Source organism: Pectinophora gossypiella, chromosome 28 (genome assembly GCF_024362695.1).
Source record: "Pectinophora gossypiella chromosome 28, ilPecGoss1.1, whole genome shotgun sequence".
NCBI lineage: Eukaryota > Metazoa > Arthropoda > Insecta > Lepidoptera > Gelechiidae > Pectinophora > Pectinophora gossypiella.
Window position 1 is genome coordinate 2667097 of NC_065431.1, and position 16601 is coordinate 2683697.

The 16601-nt window shown below is 40.1% G+C and overlaps 2 protein-coding genes across 4 annotated transcripts in view; one reads left to right on the plus strand and one right to left on the minus strand.

The window, feature by feature from the left end:
• The window catches only part of LOC126379130 (IQ and AAA domain-containing protein 1-like), a 45380-nt gene extending 30082 nt beyond the window's left edge, over positions 1–15298 (plus strand). The window contains exons 13-22 of one of the 3 annotated variants that reach the window (XM_050027765.1): positions 308–465; positions 2175–2325; positions 4649–4758; positions 5496–5659; positions 7609–7757; positions 8041–8140; positions 9030–9153; positions 9304–9423; positions 11196–11274; positions 13783–15298. In XM_050027765.1, the coding sequence (XP_049883722.1) occupies positions 308–465; positions 2175–2325; positions 4649–4758; positions 5496–5659; positions 7609–7757; positions 8041–8140; positions 9030–9153; positions 9304–9423; positions 11196–11274; positions 13783–13953 (1326 nt within the window). In that variant the 3' untranslated portion in view covers positions 13954–15298. The remainder of the gene's footprint in view (positions 1–307; positions 466–2174; positions 2326–4648; positions 4759–5495; positions 5660–7608; positions 7758–8040; positions 8141–9029; positions 9154–9303; positions 9424–11195; positions 11275–13782) is intronic. The other 2 variants (XM_050027766.1, XM_050027767.1) reach the window with 2 other exon arrangements.
• The window catches only part of LOC126379179 (putative mediator of RNA polymerase II transcription subunit 26), a 253823-nt gene continuing 247991 nt past the window's right edge, over positions 10770–16601 (minus strand). Inside the window, exon 10 of the transcript XR_007568276.1 lies at positions 10770–10820. The gene's annotated coding sequence lies outside the window, so the exon portion shown is untranslated. The remainder of the gene's footprint in view (positions 10821–16601) is intronic.

Here is a 16601-nt window from a genome sequence, read left to right on the forward strand (position 1 = left end):
AGCAACTTTCGCAAAGGCCGGTCATTGGATGGGTGGCCACAAAAAAAAATGTTTTCATCTCGAGCTCCTCCGTGCTTCGGAAGGCACGTTAAGCCGTTGGTCCCGGCTGCATTAGCAGTCGTTAATAACCACCAATCCGCACTGGGCCCGCGTGATGGTTTAAGGCCCGATCTCCCTACCCATCCATAGGGAAGGCCCGTGCCCCAGCAGTGGGGACGTTAATGGGCTGATGATGATGACAGTTCGACAAGGTTCTAAAGTGGTTAGGTACATCATATTGCTCATGACTGTACTTGCTCCGTTGAAGGCCCTCCGCCGCTACAGACAAGCGTGGTCACTCTACGACCAGTTCCCCCTGGAGCGCTGCGCGGAGGTCATCTACGGGTTCATGAAAACCATCGTCACAGAGGACATCATGAGCCAGATACATATCGACGCCAGGAAGTTCGTTGATGAGTTGATGAGGTATGTAATGTAGACGACGACAGGTCGACATGACAATTCTCTAGTGACGTGACGTTTTCAATATCGATATATTTTTATTATGTATGTAACAAAATGTGAATAAAATAATACCACGTTTTCATTTAAGTTAATATTTATTCATCTGAATCATCTAACGTATCGCTACAAAAACTTAAAGAATCTTCGTCACTGGTATCTCCGACTTTTATTATAAAATCTTCCAATATTCATTTTCAAGGTTCAGGACATGTTTTTCGAAATTGCTCCAGTTCAATTATTTTTCCGTTCAATGTCACAATTTTCTAACACTTTTCTAGCTAGTTCTCGAGCTTGAGAGTGAATGATTGGTTTTTTTGCTTGAAAACGCGACGAAGATGCAACCGTAGCCATTTTTAAAACACAATAAGTAATAAATTATATGAGCGAGATTATAATCGATAAACGCGGTCGATACGGACTCGTGCGACACTAAGACTAAGACGCCGCGGGGACTGTGCGGGTGTGCGGGGCGACCCCGCCTCCGCGGCTCACCTCATGCCCCGATTGCCATGTCGACCTCGTCAACAGTACTTAAAAACGGGTTTTTTATATCGCTATACAATACACTAGTAATATGTTTACCAAGAGTTCCTATTGTATTTTTTTTTACTCCTTGATTTCGGGTAGCTCTCACCTGTTACATTTATAAGCAATATTGCTATTTTAAAAGTAACTGCGCAATGCAAACAAATGTCAATTAGCAATATTGCTTTTTTAGATGAATTGCTTCGATGTGGCCATTTTAACTTACTATAAAGACTATATTTATATTCATATAATACCCTTTGTTGTTGCACCGTAAGTTTTTATGGCTGATTCCTGGCAGTGGTCGCCTGGAATAAATTGCTTCAGAGCTGTAAGGCCGTTCATTTGTACCGTCACATAAGATACATAAACTGTCTATACACGTCCCACTGCTGGGCACAGGCCTCCCCTCAATCAACCGGAGGGGGTATGGAGCATATTCCACCACGCTGCTCCACTGCGGGTTGGTGGAGGTGTTTCCACGGCTAATAGCCGGGACCAACGGTTTAACGTGCACGGAAGTACGGAATCATTTTTTCGGACAATCAGGTGATTCAAGCCTGAAAAGTTCTTACCAAACAAAGAACAGTCTCACAAAGTGATTTCGACAATGTCCCCATCGCGAATCCAACCCAGACCTCCAGATCGTGAGCCTAACGCTTTAAGCACTAGACCACGGAAGCTGTTACCCCCGTGTTGTGTATGTGTGTGAAGGCTGTGTGTGTGTGTGTGTGTGTTGGTGTATTTGTACCGTTGTCATTTGTTTTATAAATGTTTGTAAGTAGTGCCTGTGTACAGTTCTGTGAAGCTCGGTGGCGCAGCGGATAATGCGCTCGGTCTGCGATTGTTGAAGTTAAGCAACTTTCGCAATGGCCGGTCATAGGATGGGTGACCAAAAAAAGTTTTCATCTCGAGCTCCTCCGTGCTTCGGAAGGCACGTTAAGCCGTTGGTCCCGGCTGCATTAGCAGTCGTTAATAACCATCAATCCGCACTGGGCCCGCGTGGTGGTTTAAGGCCCGATCTCCCTATCCATCCATAGGGAAGGCCCGTGCCCCAGTAGTGGGGACGTTAATGGGCTGATAATGATGATGACTGTGTGCAATGAAGTATATTTGGTTTGAAGTTATGTGTTTTTTTTCTTCAGATTAGAACTGAAACTTTTCATCAAGGCCCAGCAGGCCATGTACAAGAGAGTGGACTGGAAGTGGCCGAAACAGCGGCCCAGAAAGCGGCCGAAACCCGTCCCTGTACCCAAACCGTTTGTCGTCAATGATGATATGCTAAAGTCTTTTGAGGTGCGTACAATATCTAAAGAAAGAAAGAAAGAAACGTTTATTATAAAGGGACACCACAGCAATATAAAACAATTCAAAATCAAAATCAAAAATCAAAATCAAAAGTGTTTTATTGCAATTGTACAGTCCAAAAAAGATGTCATAGTTACATTACTTATAAAAAGAAAAAATACAGTTCTTAGGTACAATTTAACCCAATCGGGCCTGCAACATTACATAGGTATGTACTTAAATATTACAATATTAAAATTTAATTCATAGTCAATCGGGCGTGCATCATTACATAATTATATACAATATTAAAATTAATTTATTGTCAATCTAGTGTGCAAATTAATAACCCTAGCAAACAAATAGTTTACATATTTAAGAAGAAAAAAAAATACTATAATACAATGTCTTGTTTATTATATAATATTATATTTATTATTCCAATCAAAATATTCTTTCAGATTATAAAAACATTTTTGTATTAGCCATTTCTTAAGACACTTTTTAAACTGTATATTATTTTCTTTTCTAATATCTATAGGTAGATGATTGAATATTTTTATTGCTGAATGATGTGTGCCTTGACTAGAAATTTTTGTCCTTTTACTTGTAATCATTAATGTTGCTTTGTGTCTTAAGTTCCGGTTGTTAAATTGCCTGTTATCTATCGGGAAAAAATCGTTGTGTTTTCTTACGAAAGAACATAACTCTAGTATATAGATGCATGTCAGAGTTAACAATTCCCCCTCCCTAAACAGAGGTCTGCAGCTAGTTAGATAGTCCCTTTGATAAACGGCCCTTACACATTTTTTTTTGCAATCTGAATAATAAGTTCAACATCTGTAGAATTACCCCAAAACACGATTACATAACAAAATTAACAAATATACAGGGTGTTAGTAACATCGTAACGAATACTGAGGGGGATGATTCAGACCATGATTCTGAGTTAATATCAAGTGGAATTTTTCGTCGCAAAATTCATGTTATTTTTTATTTATTTTTTAATTATTTTCAATTCTATACTTTTGCGAAGGAAAATTCTACTTGATATTAACTCAGAATAATCAGCTGAACCATCCCCCTCAGTATTCGTTACGATGTCACTTACACCCCACACAAGTACATACGGTAGCCATACAAGTAGGTATGGGTGTTAGTGACACCGTAACGAATACTGAGGGGGATGGTTCAGACCATGATTCTGAGTTGATATCAAGTGGAATTTTCAGTCTGAATATTCCTGAAAATTTTTGTGTTTTTTTTAATTATTTTCAATTCCATACTTTTGCGACGGAAAATTCAACTTGATATCATCTCAGAATCATGACCTCAATCACCCCTCAAAGTTTTTGTTACGATGTCACTAACACCCTGTATATTATAAAACACGGAGTAACACATAACTTACAATCTAAACACATAATAAAAACAACTTAAGTACACGAGTTTTTTTTTTCTTTTGCCCATTTGTGGGTCAGGCCTTATAAGACCATGCTGCCTAGTCTTCAGTACATTTTCTTTGCTGTTCAATTTCAACATGAAAGGTCTTCCGTAGTAATTTATTTTGTCAAATCCGAAATATAACGTCTTCAGTTTTATATCTTCTTGTAAAATCCGATAAATAATGTCTTATGTAGTTAAGTTCCTTTTTGTCAAATTAGTACACGAGAAATACAAATTGTGGTATATCTATGTTTTACCTATGGTCTTATGTCTTGTCAAAACTTACACCTGTAGATACCAATTGAGGTAGTCAGAGATAGGTACATCCATTGCAAGATGAACTAAGAACCCACACCTCACTGAGCTTTCTGTTAGACCGACGTGGTGAGCCGTATCGCCGTCTATAATGGTCGAGCTAACTGTGTTAGTGAAAACTGCATAACATAACATAACATAAACTGCCTATATACGTCCCACTGCTGGGCACAGGCCTCCCCTCAATCAACCGGAGGGGGTATGGAGCATACTCCACCACGCTGCTCCACTGCGGGTTGGTGGAGGTGTTTTCACGGTTAATAGCCGGGACCAACGGCTTAACGTGCCCTCCGAAGCACGGAATCATATCTTATATCTTACTTTTTCGGACAATCAGGTGATTCAAGCCTGAAAAGTCCTTACCAAACAAAGGGCAGTCTCACAAAGTGATTTCGACAATGTCCCCATCGGGAATCGAACCCGGACCTCCAGATCGTGAGCCTACCGCTCTAATCACTAGACCACGGAGGCTGTCTAGTGCACAACTGCACTAAAGGTAAATTAATAATTCATTGGTGCAAGTCCAGTGCTGGGGTTCGAGCCGACCTTAGTGCGTTTGTTTTCCTTGCAGAAAGTATTTGACCTGGGCATCATGTCCAGACCGACAGCGAAGCTTGACGACATTATAGGCGACTTCAAGTTTGCTGCGTACGAGGCGAACTTACGGGACCCTAAGGCCATGTACGTATTTGCCAACTAAATAAAACCTCTACGACTATGGATTACTAGGCTCAATTTGACCTTGTACTAGGTTCAAGATAAATTATGAAATTCTGATTACTAAATAAAGACAGAACTAAAAGTAACGAAAAACATTTTCTTTTTTCTATCTAACTTATTTATTATTTCCTCACGTTTTTTTCCTTCACCGCTGAGCACGCGATAAACATTTATGATCCAAACATGAATTCGACAAATCATGGGTTAAGGACCGTTCTGATATCGAATCTGCAACCTTACAGTGACCGTAGGTTGTTAAGAATATAATTATAGCTTTATTGGTAACCTCAGATATTCAAAGAACTTGACTTTTTTTGACGTGACTTATTGTAGATTTGCCGCAGATGGCATTAAGTACTTGGCCGGAAAAATGGGGAGCGCTGAAGGCTCTCACCCAGTACAACGTTTAAGACAACAGGCCTGAGGGTGCCCAGTAGGGCGCGAACCTCGGCTCAGGGCGTCGTCTGAGAGGAAGAATATTTGAAAGGATTAACTTCTGAGATTAACTACTTGGCCGGACCAATGGGAAGCATTGAGGGCTTTACCCGTTTTCGGACTCAGCAAATTTTGCATACAAAATACCAAATAAGTATGCAAACAAAAATCTTGATGAGGTGTGGGTACTTAGTTCCTCTAACTTCTGAAATATATGAGTCTGGAGCTTATGATGCAAAATGACCCAATTTTACCGCCTCCAGATTCCCATCACCAGGTTACGGCGACGTGAAGCGCCGGCTGGTCCTGTCGTGTATCTTCGGCGCAGGAGTCGATCCTGGAGCCGTGCGGAGGAAGTCTGTCATGCTCTTGGGATTGGAACAGAATGGGAAGTCCTTCCTAGCTGATGCTGTGGCAGGGGAACTGAGTGAGTTCTCCATGTTGTTTCTTTTTTAGCCACTGGTTGCCTGGAAGAAATTGCTTCTTAGCAACATATGATCAAATCAAATATACTTTATTGCACACAACATACAAAACTTTACACAAATGGATGATGATCTGTGGTTACGTTATTTTTATTAATTTTACATCGCTATTTGTATGTTCTTAGCCACTTACGCCGTTTCGTAAATAAGTTGGCCAGTAAGTGGCAAGCGTCGCGCCGATTGAGCCGACGAGGAGCTCGGTGGCGCAGCGGTAAACGCGCTCGGTCTGCGATTGTTGAAGTTAAGCAACTTCCGCAAAAGCCGGTCATAGAATGGGTGACCACAAAAAAAAAGTTTTCATCTCGAACTCCTCCGTGCTTCGGAAGGCACGTTAAGCCGTTGGTCCCGGCTGCATTAGCAGTCGTTAATAACCATCAATCCGCACTGGGCCCGCGTGATGGTTTAAGGCGCGATCTCCCTATCCGTCCATAGGGAAGGCCCGTGCCCCAGCAGTGGGGACGTTAATGGGCTGATGATGGTCGCGCTGATTCGCCACAATCGCCTTTACTGTGATGTAAAGGCGATTGTGGCATATCAATGCTTATTATATTGACGGAATGATTTTGGAGCCTCACCCCCGCGGTATGGTTTTCGTTGCGTTATCTAGAATAAAAGGCTAGAGTGAATAAGCTTTTGGTGGGTAAGCGTGATCCACCCTGCACCTCATCGTCACTTACCATCTGAAATTGTGATCAAACCCGTGCCTATATAATAAAAAATGTTGAGACCAATGTCCACTCATCCAAAACCTTTAAATTATATAGGCACTATGCTTAGGCTTAGGCTTTATGGCACTTTACTTCTATAATAAAAAAAGTTGATTGTCTTTGGTTTTTGGTCTCTCTCTAAAAAATAATATAGAACGTGGTTGTAAGATATAATAGGAAAGAAGTATTATAATAAAAGAACAATAAGTAATATCGAGTTTTAATGAGAAACATAAAGAAGAAATATCCCGGCATCCCCAACAAAAAATAATAATAAGTAGAAATTATTTATTATAAAAGGACGTCACACCCAAAGGTGCTTGGCTATGGTCTGATACTGTGGGGAAATTCAGTAGATGTTGAAAAGGCTTTTAAAGTGCAAAAAAAGAGCGTACGGGCAATCTGTAACGCTAAATTTGATGAGAGCTGTAAACCCCTATTCGAAAAACTGTGCATACTCCCGTTACCGTGTATGTATATTAGGGATGTCTGTGTTTTTGTTGCTTCAAACCCCAGATATTGGAGAACCCGAGGGGAAGGGATAGAAAGGCAGACAAGGAAAAAGAATATGGACTTACTGTATCAGCCTCCCGCCTATAAATACCTACATCTATAGGAACATATTTAACTTATGCATTGTATTGTATAATAAACTTCCTGATAATTTTAAGTTAATGACAAGCGCTTCTTTAAAAATACACTTGACAAAATGGTTACTGCAACATCGCTTCTATAGTGTTAATGAATTTTTAAATTTCAAATTCGGACTTTAACATTTTTTATTTTATTTAATTTTAATTGTATTATCATTGTTATTATTGTTATTAATTTTTGTTTTTTTTTTATATATTGGCGACGATTTGATTTTTGCATGCTTACGTGTAAGCTGAAAACACTGGACATAAAATTGTAACAACATCTTATTGTACTGTTTTCTGGCAAATAAACTATTCTATTCTAAAAACATGACAATAACATCACTTAAAATTTTCACAAAACGGTTACATAATAGCAAAACAGATGTTCGTCGAAATGATCATAAGGTGCTAGTGGACGCCCTGAGATAAAAGGGCCTCACTCAGCGCAAGTCGCGGCGTGAACCACGACGCTGGTATTATGTGGACCCTGCTGGGTGAGGCACGAAGGTCGTGTTCCATAAAATTTGTGGACATCTCTGTCACCAGATGCAGTAAAGTTCGACATATCCCCGGAGGTCTTCACAGTGAAGTGTCACCGGCCAACCAAGATGCTGTCGCTCATCTTCCAGGCCGCCAGGGTCTTCCAACCATCGGTCATCTTCTGCAGGAATGTTGAGAAGGTCTTCTATAAGAAGGTAATATTTCGTTGAATTTTCTCGTAAATTCCTTAAAGAAGTAAGATGATTCCGTGACGTGTGTTCCATAAATTCTATGCCTGTCGATTACCCGTCCCTTTTCTTTTCGGCGGATAAGAAAATGACGGGTATAACTTAAAATAAAATTAGGGGGAGTCTGCAGGAATCGGGGCTAATAATTATGTTTGTTTACTCAATATAGTATGGGGAGCTGTCAAAATTTTAAGAACACCCAACAGTAGCGACACCTGATGGGAAAAAGTTATCCTCATTTGTCACACAGGTACCACATAATGAGAAAAAAGAAAGAGCTAAGACCCTGAAGAAACCATTGCAGAAGCTGCTCAAAGCAATGCCGGTTACTGAGAAGATAATATTCATTGGTGAGTACATGTTCAATTCAGACGGGCTAGCACACATCGAATCAATTCAGTCAATTCATTCAATGACAGAAGATGAAGCAATTACCAAACAAATAGAATCGCTCCAACTGCGCAAAGACGTTGCATCTCTGCGCGTCTTCTATCGCCTATTACAGGGAAGGCTCTGAAGAACTGTTTGCACTTATCCCACCCTCACTCTTCCGTCACGAAGAAAAACTCCACTTGATATTAACTCAGAATCAGGACCTGAATCATCCTCCTCAGTATTCGTTACGACGCCACTAACACGCTGTATACTATAATACCCATAATATACCCTTTATATTACCTCTATAATTATATAAAATTATAATTACGTTTGTAGCTTTGTAGGAATATTATGTTTGTTTTTCCTATTAATTTTGTATTGAAACATATCGTAAGGCTGATCACCTGATTGTCCAAAAAGTAAGATGATCCGTGCTTCGGAAAGCACGTTAAGCCATTGGCCCCGGTTACTACTTACTGATGTAAGTACGTAGTATGAGTCATGTCAGGGGCCTTTGGCGGCTCAATAGTAACCCTGACACCAGGGTTGATGAGGTTAGTAATTCGCCTCAAAAACCCACACGATAGAAGAAGAAGAGTACGTAGTCGTTACATAAGTCATGTCAGAGACCTGTGGCGGCTGAATAATAACCCTGACACCAGGGTTGACGGGGTTATCACCTCACAACCCATACGCTAGAAGAAGGAAGTTTGCCGTTAAGGTTGCCTGGCAGAAATTGCTATTAAACAATACGGTCGTCTATTGTGCTGTACTGTACTCATGTCTTTGTGCAACAAAGAATTATTGATTGATTGACTGATTGATTGGTTGATTGATTGAACTCCTGAAATATTTTTCCAGCTACATGTTCGAATCCGTTTGCGGCGAAAGCAAGGCCGATGGTGAATATGTTCAGCGAGATGATCTTGGTGCCACGACCCGACTACGGGTCCATACAGAGGTTCCTCTACGACAAACTTCAGAGGTCAATATAATTTATAATACATCATCATCAATTTATGCTACTTTTTTAGGGAAAAATAGGTTCAAAGAATGCGCGCTAGATGGCGCTGTCTGTGGCAAGAAATGTAGTAAGGTTAATTCTCTTCATTGTTCTTTCGATAATTTGTCACAGTATAAGAAGCATGCCAAGGGACTACTGCGTACAAAGTCTGGCGCAGATTCTTCAAGGTCTCGGGTTCGGTGTCATCATGGACCTTTTTGATGATGTCGTCACGCCTGAGAGGCTTATCAGGTAAGACAGTTTTCGTTTAGATATTTTGGACAATTTACGAGCATCATATTTAATGAGGATAGAAACTAGAAACTCAGATGTGAGTTAGCACTGGTTGAGTGTTCCGAAATTTTGACAGTTCTGTTGGAAAAAGATTAAACTTACCTATATCTAGACTGGTCCTACATTCTTCTAGCCCATATGATGTCGATCAAAATTTATAATAAACTGCTCAACATTAAAAGAAGAAAATAATGACAAAATCTTTATTAAAAAAATAAAAGAACTTCTAATTAATAAATGTGACTACAGCACTAGTGAATACATTGTTTTAAGTTTACGCGGTTATTATCATAATTAAAGCACATAATAACGGGTTCTTACCGCGTAAGAACACAAACAACATTAAAACATTTAAACGCGGTAAGAACCCGTTATTATGTGCTTTAATTAGCACTAGTGAATACCTTAATGATACTGATGTTACTATTTGAAAAGCTTCCTTCTCTCTTTTAAACTTCTATTTTGTGCCCGAAAGGGTCTGTGGTGTGAAACTTACAAACTTGTACACCATCATAACATAACATAACATAAACAGCCTATATATACGTCCCACTGCTGGGCACAGGCCTCCCCTCCTCAATCAACCGGAGGGGGTATGGAGCATACTCCACCACGCTGCTCCACTGCGGGTTGGTGGAGGTGTTTTTACGGCTAATAGCCGGGACCAACGGCTTAACGTGCCCTCCGAAGCACGGAATCATCTTACTTTTTCGGACAATCAGGTGATTCACGCCTGAAAAGTCCTTACCAAACAAAGGACAGTCTCACAAAGTGATTTGGACAATGTCCCCATCGGGAATCAAACCCGGACCTCCAGATCGTGAGCCTAACGCTCTAACCACTAGACCACGGAGGCTGTACACCATCATAGTATGCAAATAAAGAATATTGAATATTGAAAATTCGTGATAAATTGTCATAAAATGTGAAGCAACGTGAAGTGTACCCAGTCTCAAGGATGAGTTACGAAAAACAAAAGCAACCAATTGGAAAAAGGCAATTTTGATTGAAAATAAGTTTTTAAGTTTTCTTCTTCCGATTCAGCGTTTGTTTACTTAAATACTGAGGGACGGCCTCGTGTGGTCCAGTGGTTTGAGCATCGGGCTCACGATCCGGAGGCCCCGGGTTCAAATCCCGGAGGGGACATATCATAAAAATCACTTTGTGATTCCTAGTTTGCTTAAGAAATTATAGGCTGATCACCTGATTGTCCGAAAGTAAGACGATCCGTGCTTCGGATGGCACGTTAAGCTGTTGGTCTCGGTTACTACTTACTGATGTAAGTAAGTATGTCACAAGCCTTTGGCGGCTCAATAGTAACCCTGACACCAGGGTTGATAGGGTTGGTAATCCACCTCAGAACCCACACGATAGAAGAAGAAGAATTGAAATATTTTTGCTGTCATTTTTGCTGTTTGGTTATGATAGCTATCATCTGCCTAGCGTTATCCCGTTTCTTTTCGTTTCTTTTCGTTTAACCTGAAGATTTGACAGGTCCGGTTTTTTGCGGAAGCGACTGCCTGTCTGACCTTCCAACCCGCGAAGGGAAAACCATGGGTTTCCTCATGATGTTTTCCTTCACAGCTGGTGTGCTTATAATAATACATACATAAACTCACGCCTTTTTCCCACTGGGGTAAGCTGGTACTATGGAATTCCATTTGCTTCGATCCTAACACACATTGGCCGGACAAATGGAGCGCTCCGTAAAACACCAACTTCTTTTTCAGACTGAACTGCTTTCAGTTGCACCCATCTGAGTTCTTGGAGTATATGATAGAACATGATATTACGCCAATGACTAACGCTGTGAGTATAAAGAAAGAAAGAAAGAAAGGAACGTCTGTTATACAGGGTGTTAGTGACATCGTATCGAATACTAAGGCCACTAAGGGGGATGATTCAGACCACGGGCTCTAAACCATTGAAGTCGACATTTTAAGGTTGAATTCACGTTTTGTATTATAGATAATTGATATCAGGTGGTTTCCAGGTTTTGCGCCCGGTTCATGGCAATAGGCTTGCCCCCTATTACATGGGACTTGAACATAGCTGGCGGGGAGAGGGGTGTATAGGTCCGGCCAATTAGTTAATGCCATTTGCGGCAAATCTACAATAAGTCACGTCATGATACCACGATAATTATTATAGAAGACTAAGATCACTCAAGATTTGTCATTGGCACATCGCTAGCCGCGGAAGCCAGAAGAAAAAAAAAAAAAAAAAAAAAAAAAAGTCACGTCAAAAAAATAACAAGAATGGGCAAGTAGGTATACTATTGTGAATATAACGACTATGGTCAAGTCCGTCATATCGACGGGGAAGAAGCAAATACTCCTATCTTACAGTTAGGTCTGTGTAAGATAGGAGTATTTGCTTCTTCCCCGTCGATATGTCAAATTGGTAATTCGTCAAGTCCTCTTTTCGACAAGTTATGAAATTTGCCAAACACGCTATTCGTCATCTCCGTGTACAGTCGCCTGCAGATATATTGGACCCCTCCGGTATCGCCTGCATCTGCATGGACACCTGGTATATCTATACCAGAGGGGTCCAGTATATCTGCAGGCGACCGTACAATCAAAATCTGTTCATGTACATAAATATTTTGAAAAAAGAGGCTCATTATTATTTAAAAAAAGGTTATTATATAAAATCTTTATTTATTTTTATTGATTGTGCATACAATATTTTATTATATTACGCATGTAAAGAAAATAAACTAGTGTACTTATATTGCTAATGACTGTACTGGATTAAGATGACGAGTAGCGTGTTTGGCAAATATCATAACTTGTCGAAAATAGGACTTGACGAATTACCAATTTGACATATGACAGACTTGGCCATAGTCGTGAAATTCACTATTGTTGTGAATTAACTTAGATTTGAAATGGATATAGCGCCTATAGGTATTCCAGAAGGTTTTCAAAAAAATAAATACGACTTGCACGTTCTGATGACTTATTTATTGTGAGAGGGGTTGAACCACGCCCAAAAACACAGCAAGAAAACGCCTGCAGGAAAAGTAATATCTACACTTAATTAAACAATGATTTGCTTCGCATACGACGACAGGCGCTTCAACAACTATACACCTCGTTTTACCCTTTCGGAGAAACAGACGCGATGTTATGTTACTTGTTAAAGGTTTCCCTCAGATGGTATAAATTACTTGGCCGGACAAATGGGGAGCGCTGAGGACGACCGGTCCTCACATGAGGTACCTTTTTTTTTTTTTTTGACGTGACTTATTGTAGATTTGCCGCAGATGGCATTAACTACTTGGCCGGACAAATGGGGAGCGCTGAAGGCTCTCACCCGGTACAACGTTTAAGACAACAGGCCTGAGGGTGCCCAGTTGGGCGCGAACCTCGGCTCAGGGCGTCGTCTGAGAGGAAAAATATTTGAAAGAATTAATCGACCCTAGTGGGTCGATAGCGATAAGCGCTGAATGAGGGAAATCGTCGACCACGCCGGCGGGGTCGGTATCTGGGACCTGAAGTGTTTGGTGTCGCGAGCTGATTGGCTGCCTCTATGGCTAGAGTGATCGGGTCGTCGGGATCGTATATTACGTCCTTCGGACGGCGATACTTTTCAGTACCGTCCCTAAGCGGAATGTACTCGGAAGCCGCAACTACCAGGGGATTTGGGTGGTGCGGAGCAGAATCGAAAAAACGTTTGGAAGCTAATTTGAGCCATTGGGCAATGGTTGGCAGACCTAGGTCAATGTGCAGATTTTCATTGCGAAGGAACCACGGAGCTCCCGTGGCTCACATGAGGTACCGGCACAAAAATAAGGCAACAGACCTGAGCGTTATCTGAGAGGATTACAGCGGTAAGCGCTCAATAAGGGAAATCCTGGACCACGCCAGCGGGGTCGATGTCGGAGTCCTCTCAATTGAACTGTAAACCCATCCAAACTACGTACAGGTTACTTTGTTATTCTTTTTTAATAATAAATTCAATTCAAATTCAAAAATATCTTTATTCAGTAGGTAACATAGTTACACTTTGAATCGTCAATTTTTACATAACGAACGTCTTATCCGCCTAAAACTACTGCAGCTTCTCACAACCTGTATAGCCGGGGAAAAGAAGCTGCAAGAAAAACCTCGGCACAGGGCCCTAGACGTTCTTTAAAAAAATAAAAAATAAACAAAATATTATTATACAATTGAGTAATTTAGCTGCCTAATATCAGTTCTCAGACAGTTAATCCCATGCATTCATATCTTCTAAATAATCACTAACTTTATAATAACCTTTTTTGAAAAGTTTTTGTTTAACTCTTTAAATCTTTTAAATCTTTCCTAGGACTACAATAAACTAATGGCGTTTGCCATCAACTACTCACCCCTGAAGCGCGAGCGGGAAGAGTACGAACAGATCAACAAGATGAGGGAGATCAACTTTGAGAAGCTGAACAAGAAAAAGGCAGAGGACGCCAAGAAGGCCGAGGAACGGAAGAAGAAACAGGGTGGATAGAGACCAGGGAAGAAGACCACATCATAACCTTAAAATATACTCCATGACATTTTATAATTGAAAATCAGTGTTGGTTAAGTAGCTTAAAGGTCTAACGCACGAGGAGGTTGAAACACTCTTGACAAAAGTTACTTAACCCCCTAATCATACATAAAACAAACACACACACGCACGCTCGCACGCACGCACAGACACACACACACACACACATATATAATCAAAACAATAAATACATCTTAACAAAAAACAAAAGCATAAAAAGTAATTAAAACATAATTATAATACAGGGTTCTTATCGCGTTATTATCAGGGATATGAGATCAGATATTTCAACACTGTTGCAAATTCCATGATCACGGGACGGCGGATATGTTCGCCCTTAGAAAATTATGGATCTACCTACTCCACACCAATTCCATCAGTCGTCCCGTAATCATGGCACTTGCAACAGTGTCGAAATATCGGGAGTCTCATATCCCTATTTTAAACGCGGTAAGAATCCGTTATTATGTGTTTTAATTAGCAAGATTGCAATTTATCATTAAAATTTGCGCATCATAAAAGATAATTTTTAAATAAACTTAACAGTTACTTTTTGCTAAACGTCAGAACACGTATTACTACGGAATTTGTATGAAAAAGAACACGGTGACGACGTCATAGATGTAGAAAACGTGATAAAATGTCCGCCTTATTGTTAAGTAAGTACGTTGTTTCTTGACAAAAATCCATAAATAAGTTAAATAAACAAAAACACGATTCTCGTCAGTTTTAGATATGTCTATAGTCAGTAATCAGAATTTCATTAATTTTAATTTATCTTTGGCCTAGGACACCACGCAATTGAACTAAAAAGGAACGGCAATATTGCAATTTGACATTTTCTATTGTTAACGAAAGTCAAATAATAGCGATTATTGCTTTTCTTGATGAATTGCTTCAAATTGTGGCCTTTTTATCAACCAGGGTGTTGGTGACATCGTAACAAAAACTTTGGCGATCATTTAGAGTTGATATCAAGTGGAATTTCCTGATTTCTTTTTTTTAATTCAGTTTCGAACGTTTGCGATGGGAAATTTCACTTGATATCAACTCAGAATCATGGTCTGAAATAGTTTGATTGATCCCCCTCAGTATTCAGTACGATGTCCACCCTGTGAACATTCTGTAAGTATATAAAATATTTGTTTATTTATGTTGACGATAACAATTATGTATTAGTTAACTTGTAGGTAAGCATATAACCAAATGAGTGTCCACGTAATATCATTTTGTTGATATTTACCTCCGTTTTAAACTTTTAACCTCAATTTTAAATACATTTTTAAAAATACAATGAACTATACATATTTATTTCTTATTTGTCTTTCAACATCTTGTTCTGAGAGATAGACATCTTGACTATGAAATCGAGATTGCAATGGAGTACTTAGCGACAACCACCAATCCGCATTGGGCCCGCGTGGTGGTTTAAGGCCCGATCTCCCTATCCATCCATAGGGAAGGCTCGTGCCCCAGCAGTGGGGACGTTAATGGGCTGATGATGATGACTTAGCGACAACTTCTTTTTAGGGTTCCGTACCCAAAGGGCCAAAAGCGGAACCCTATATTAAGACTCCGCTGTCTGTCCGTCCGTCCGTCTATCACCAGGTTAGACCTCAAGAACCGCGATAGTCAGATAGTTGATCACAGATGATCAATGATGATGATTTATGTTGCCGCTGGAACAGCAAATACGAAAAATCAGTTTTTTTACTTAAAATAAAATCAGATGGTGTCTGTCCTACAGTTATTAGCACCAATTTGTAGTTAATCAAAACAAACACAAATGTACGAGTAGATAGATAGGTATAATGACTGTTGGATGTCAGCACATTTGGTTTCTTCTTGACGTGACTTATTGTAGATTTGCCGCAGATGGCATTAACTACTTGGCCGGACTACTTATATGCATTTATATTTGTTTTGATTAACTACAAATTGGTGCTAATAACTACTAAACACATCATATGATTTTAAGTTATGCATGTCATTTTATTATCTGCCGAAAAGGAAAGGAATAATCGACAGGCATAAAATTTATGGAACACACGCCAATTTTAGGCAGAAATCTAAAACAACCCTCTAAAAATTCTACATTAGCCTATAACCCGACAGAATTTTGTTGACAGCACCAGTCAAACGGGTTCCATATTATTATATATATCTCCCTAGCATTGTCCCGTTTGTACAGGGTCCGCTTACCTAACCTGAAGATTTGACAGGACTGGTTACAGAAGCGACCGCCTGACTGACCTTCCAACCCGCGAAGGGAAAACCAGCTCAATACAGATTAGGTCACATACCTCCGAAAATGCTTTCTCGGGAATGTAGGTTTCCTCACGATGTTTTTCTTCACCGTCGAGCACATGATAATACGACCTCAAAGTGAAAGGCAAGCGTTCTACCCACTGAGCTACCACGGCTCTACAATGCTGAAAAGCATTGTCACTTGTGACATTTGCGCTTATAATTATGAGATTAAACGAACTTACCTGTAAGTGAAGTTCTATCTCAATTATACGAAGCTCCTTGTTCGAGAGGTTTTTAACAGTGTAGTCTACGTAGTCTACGTCTTATGCTCCAGCATCGTCACAATTTTCAAAGCT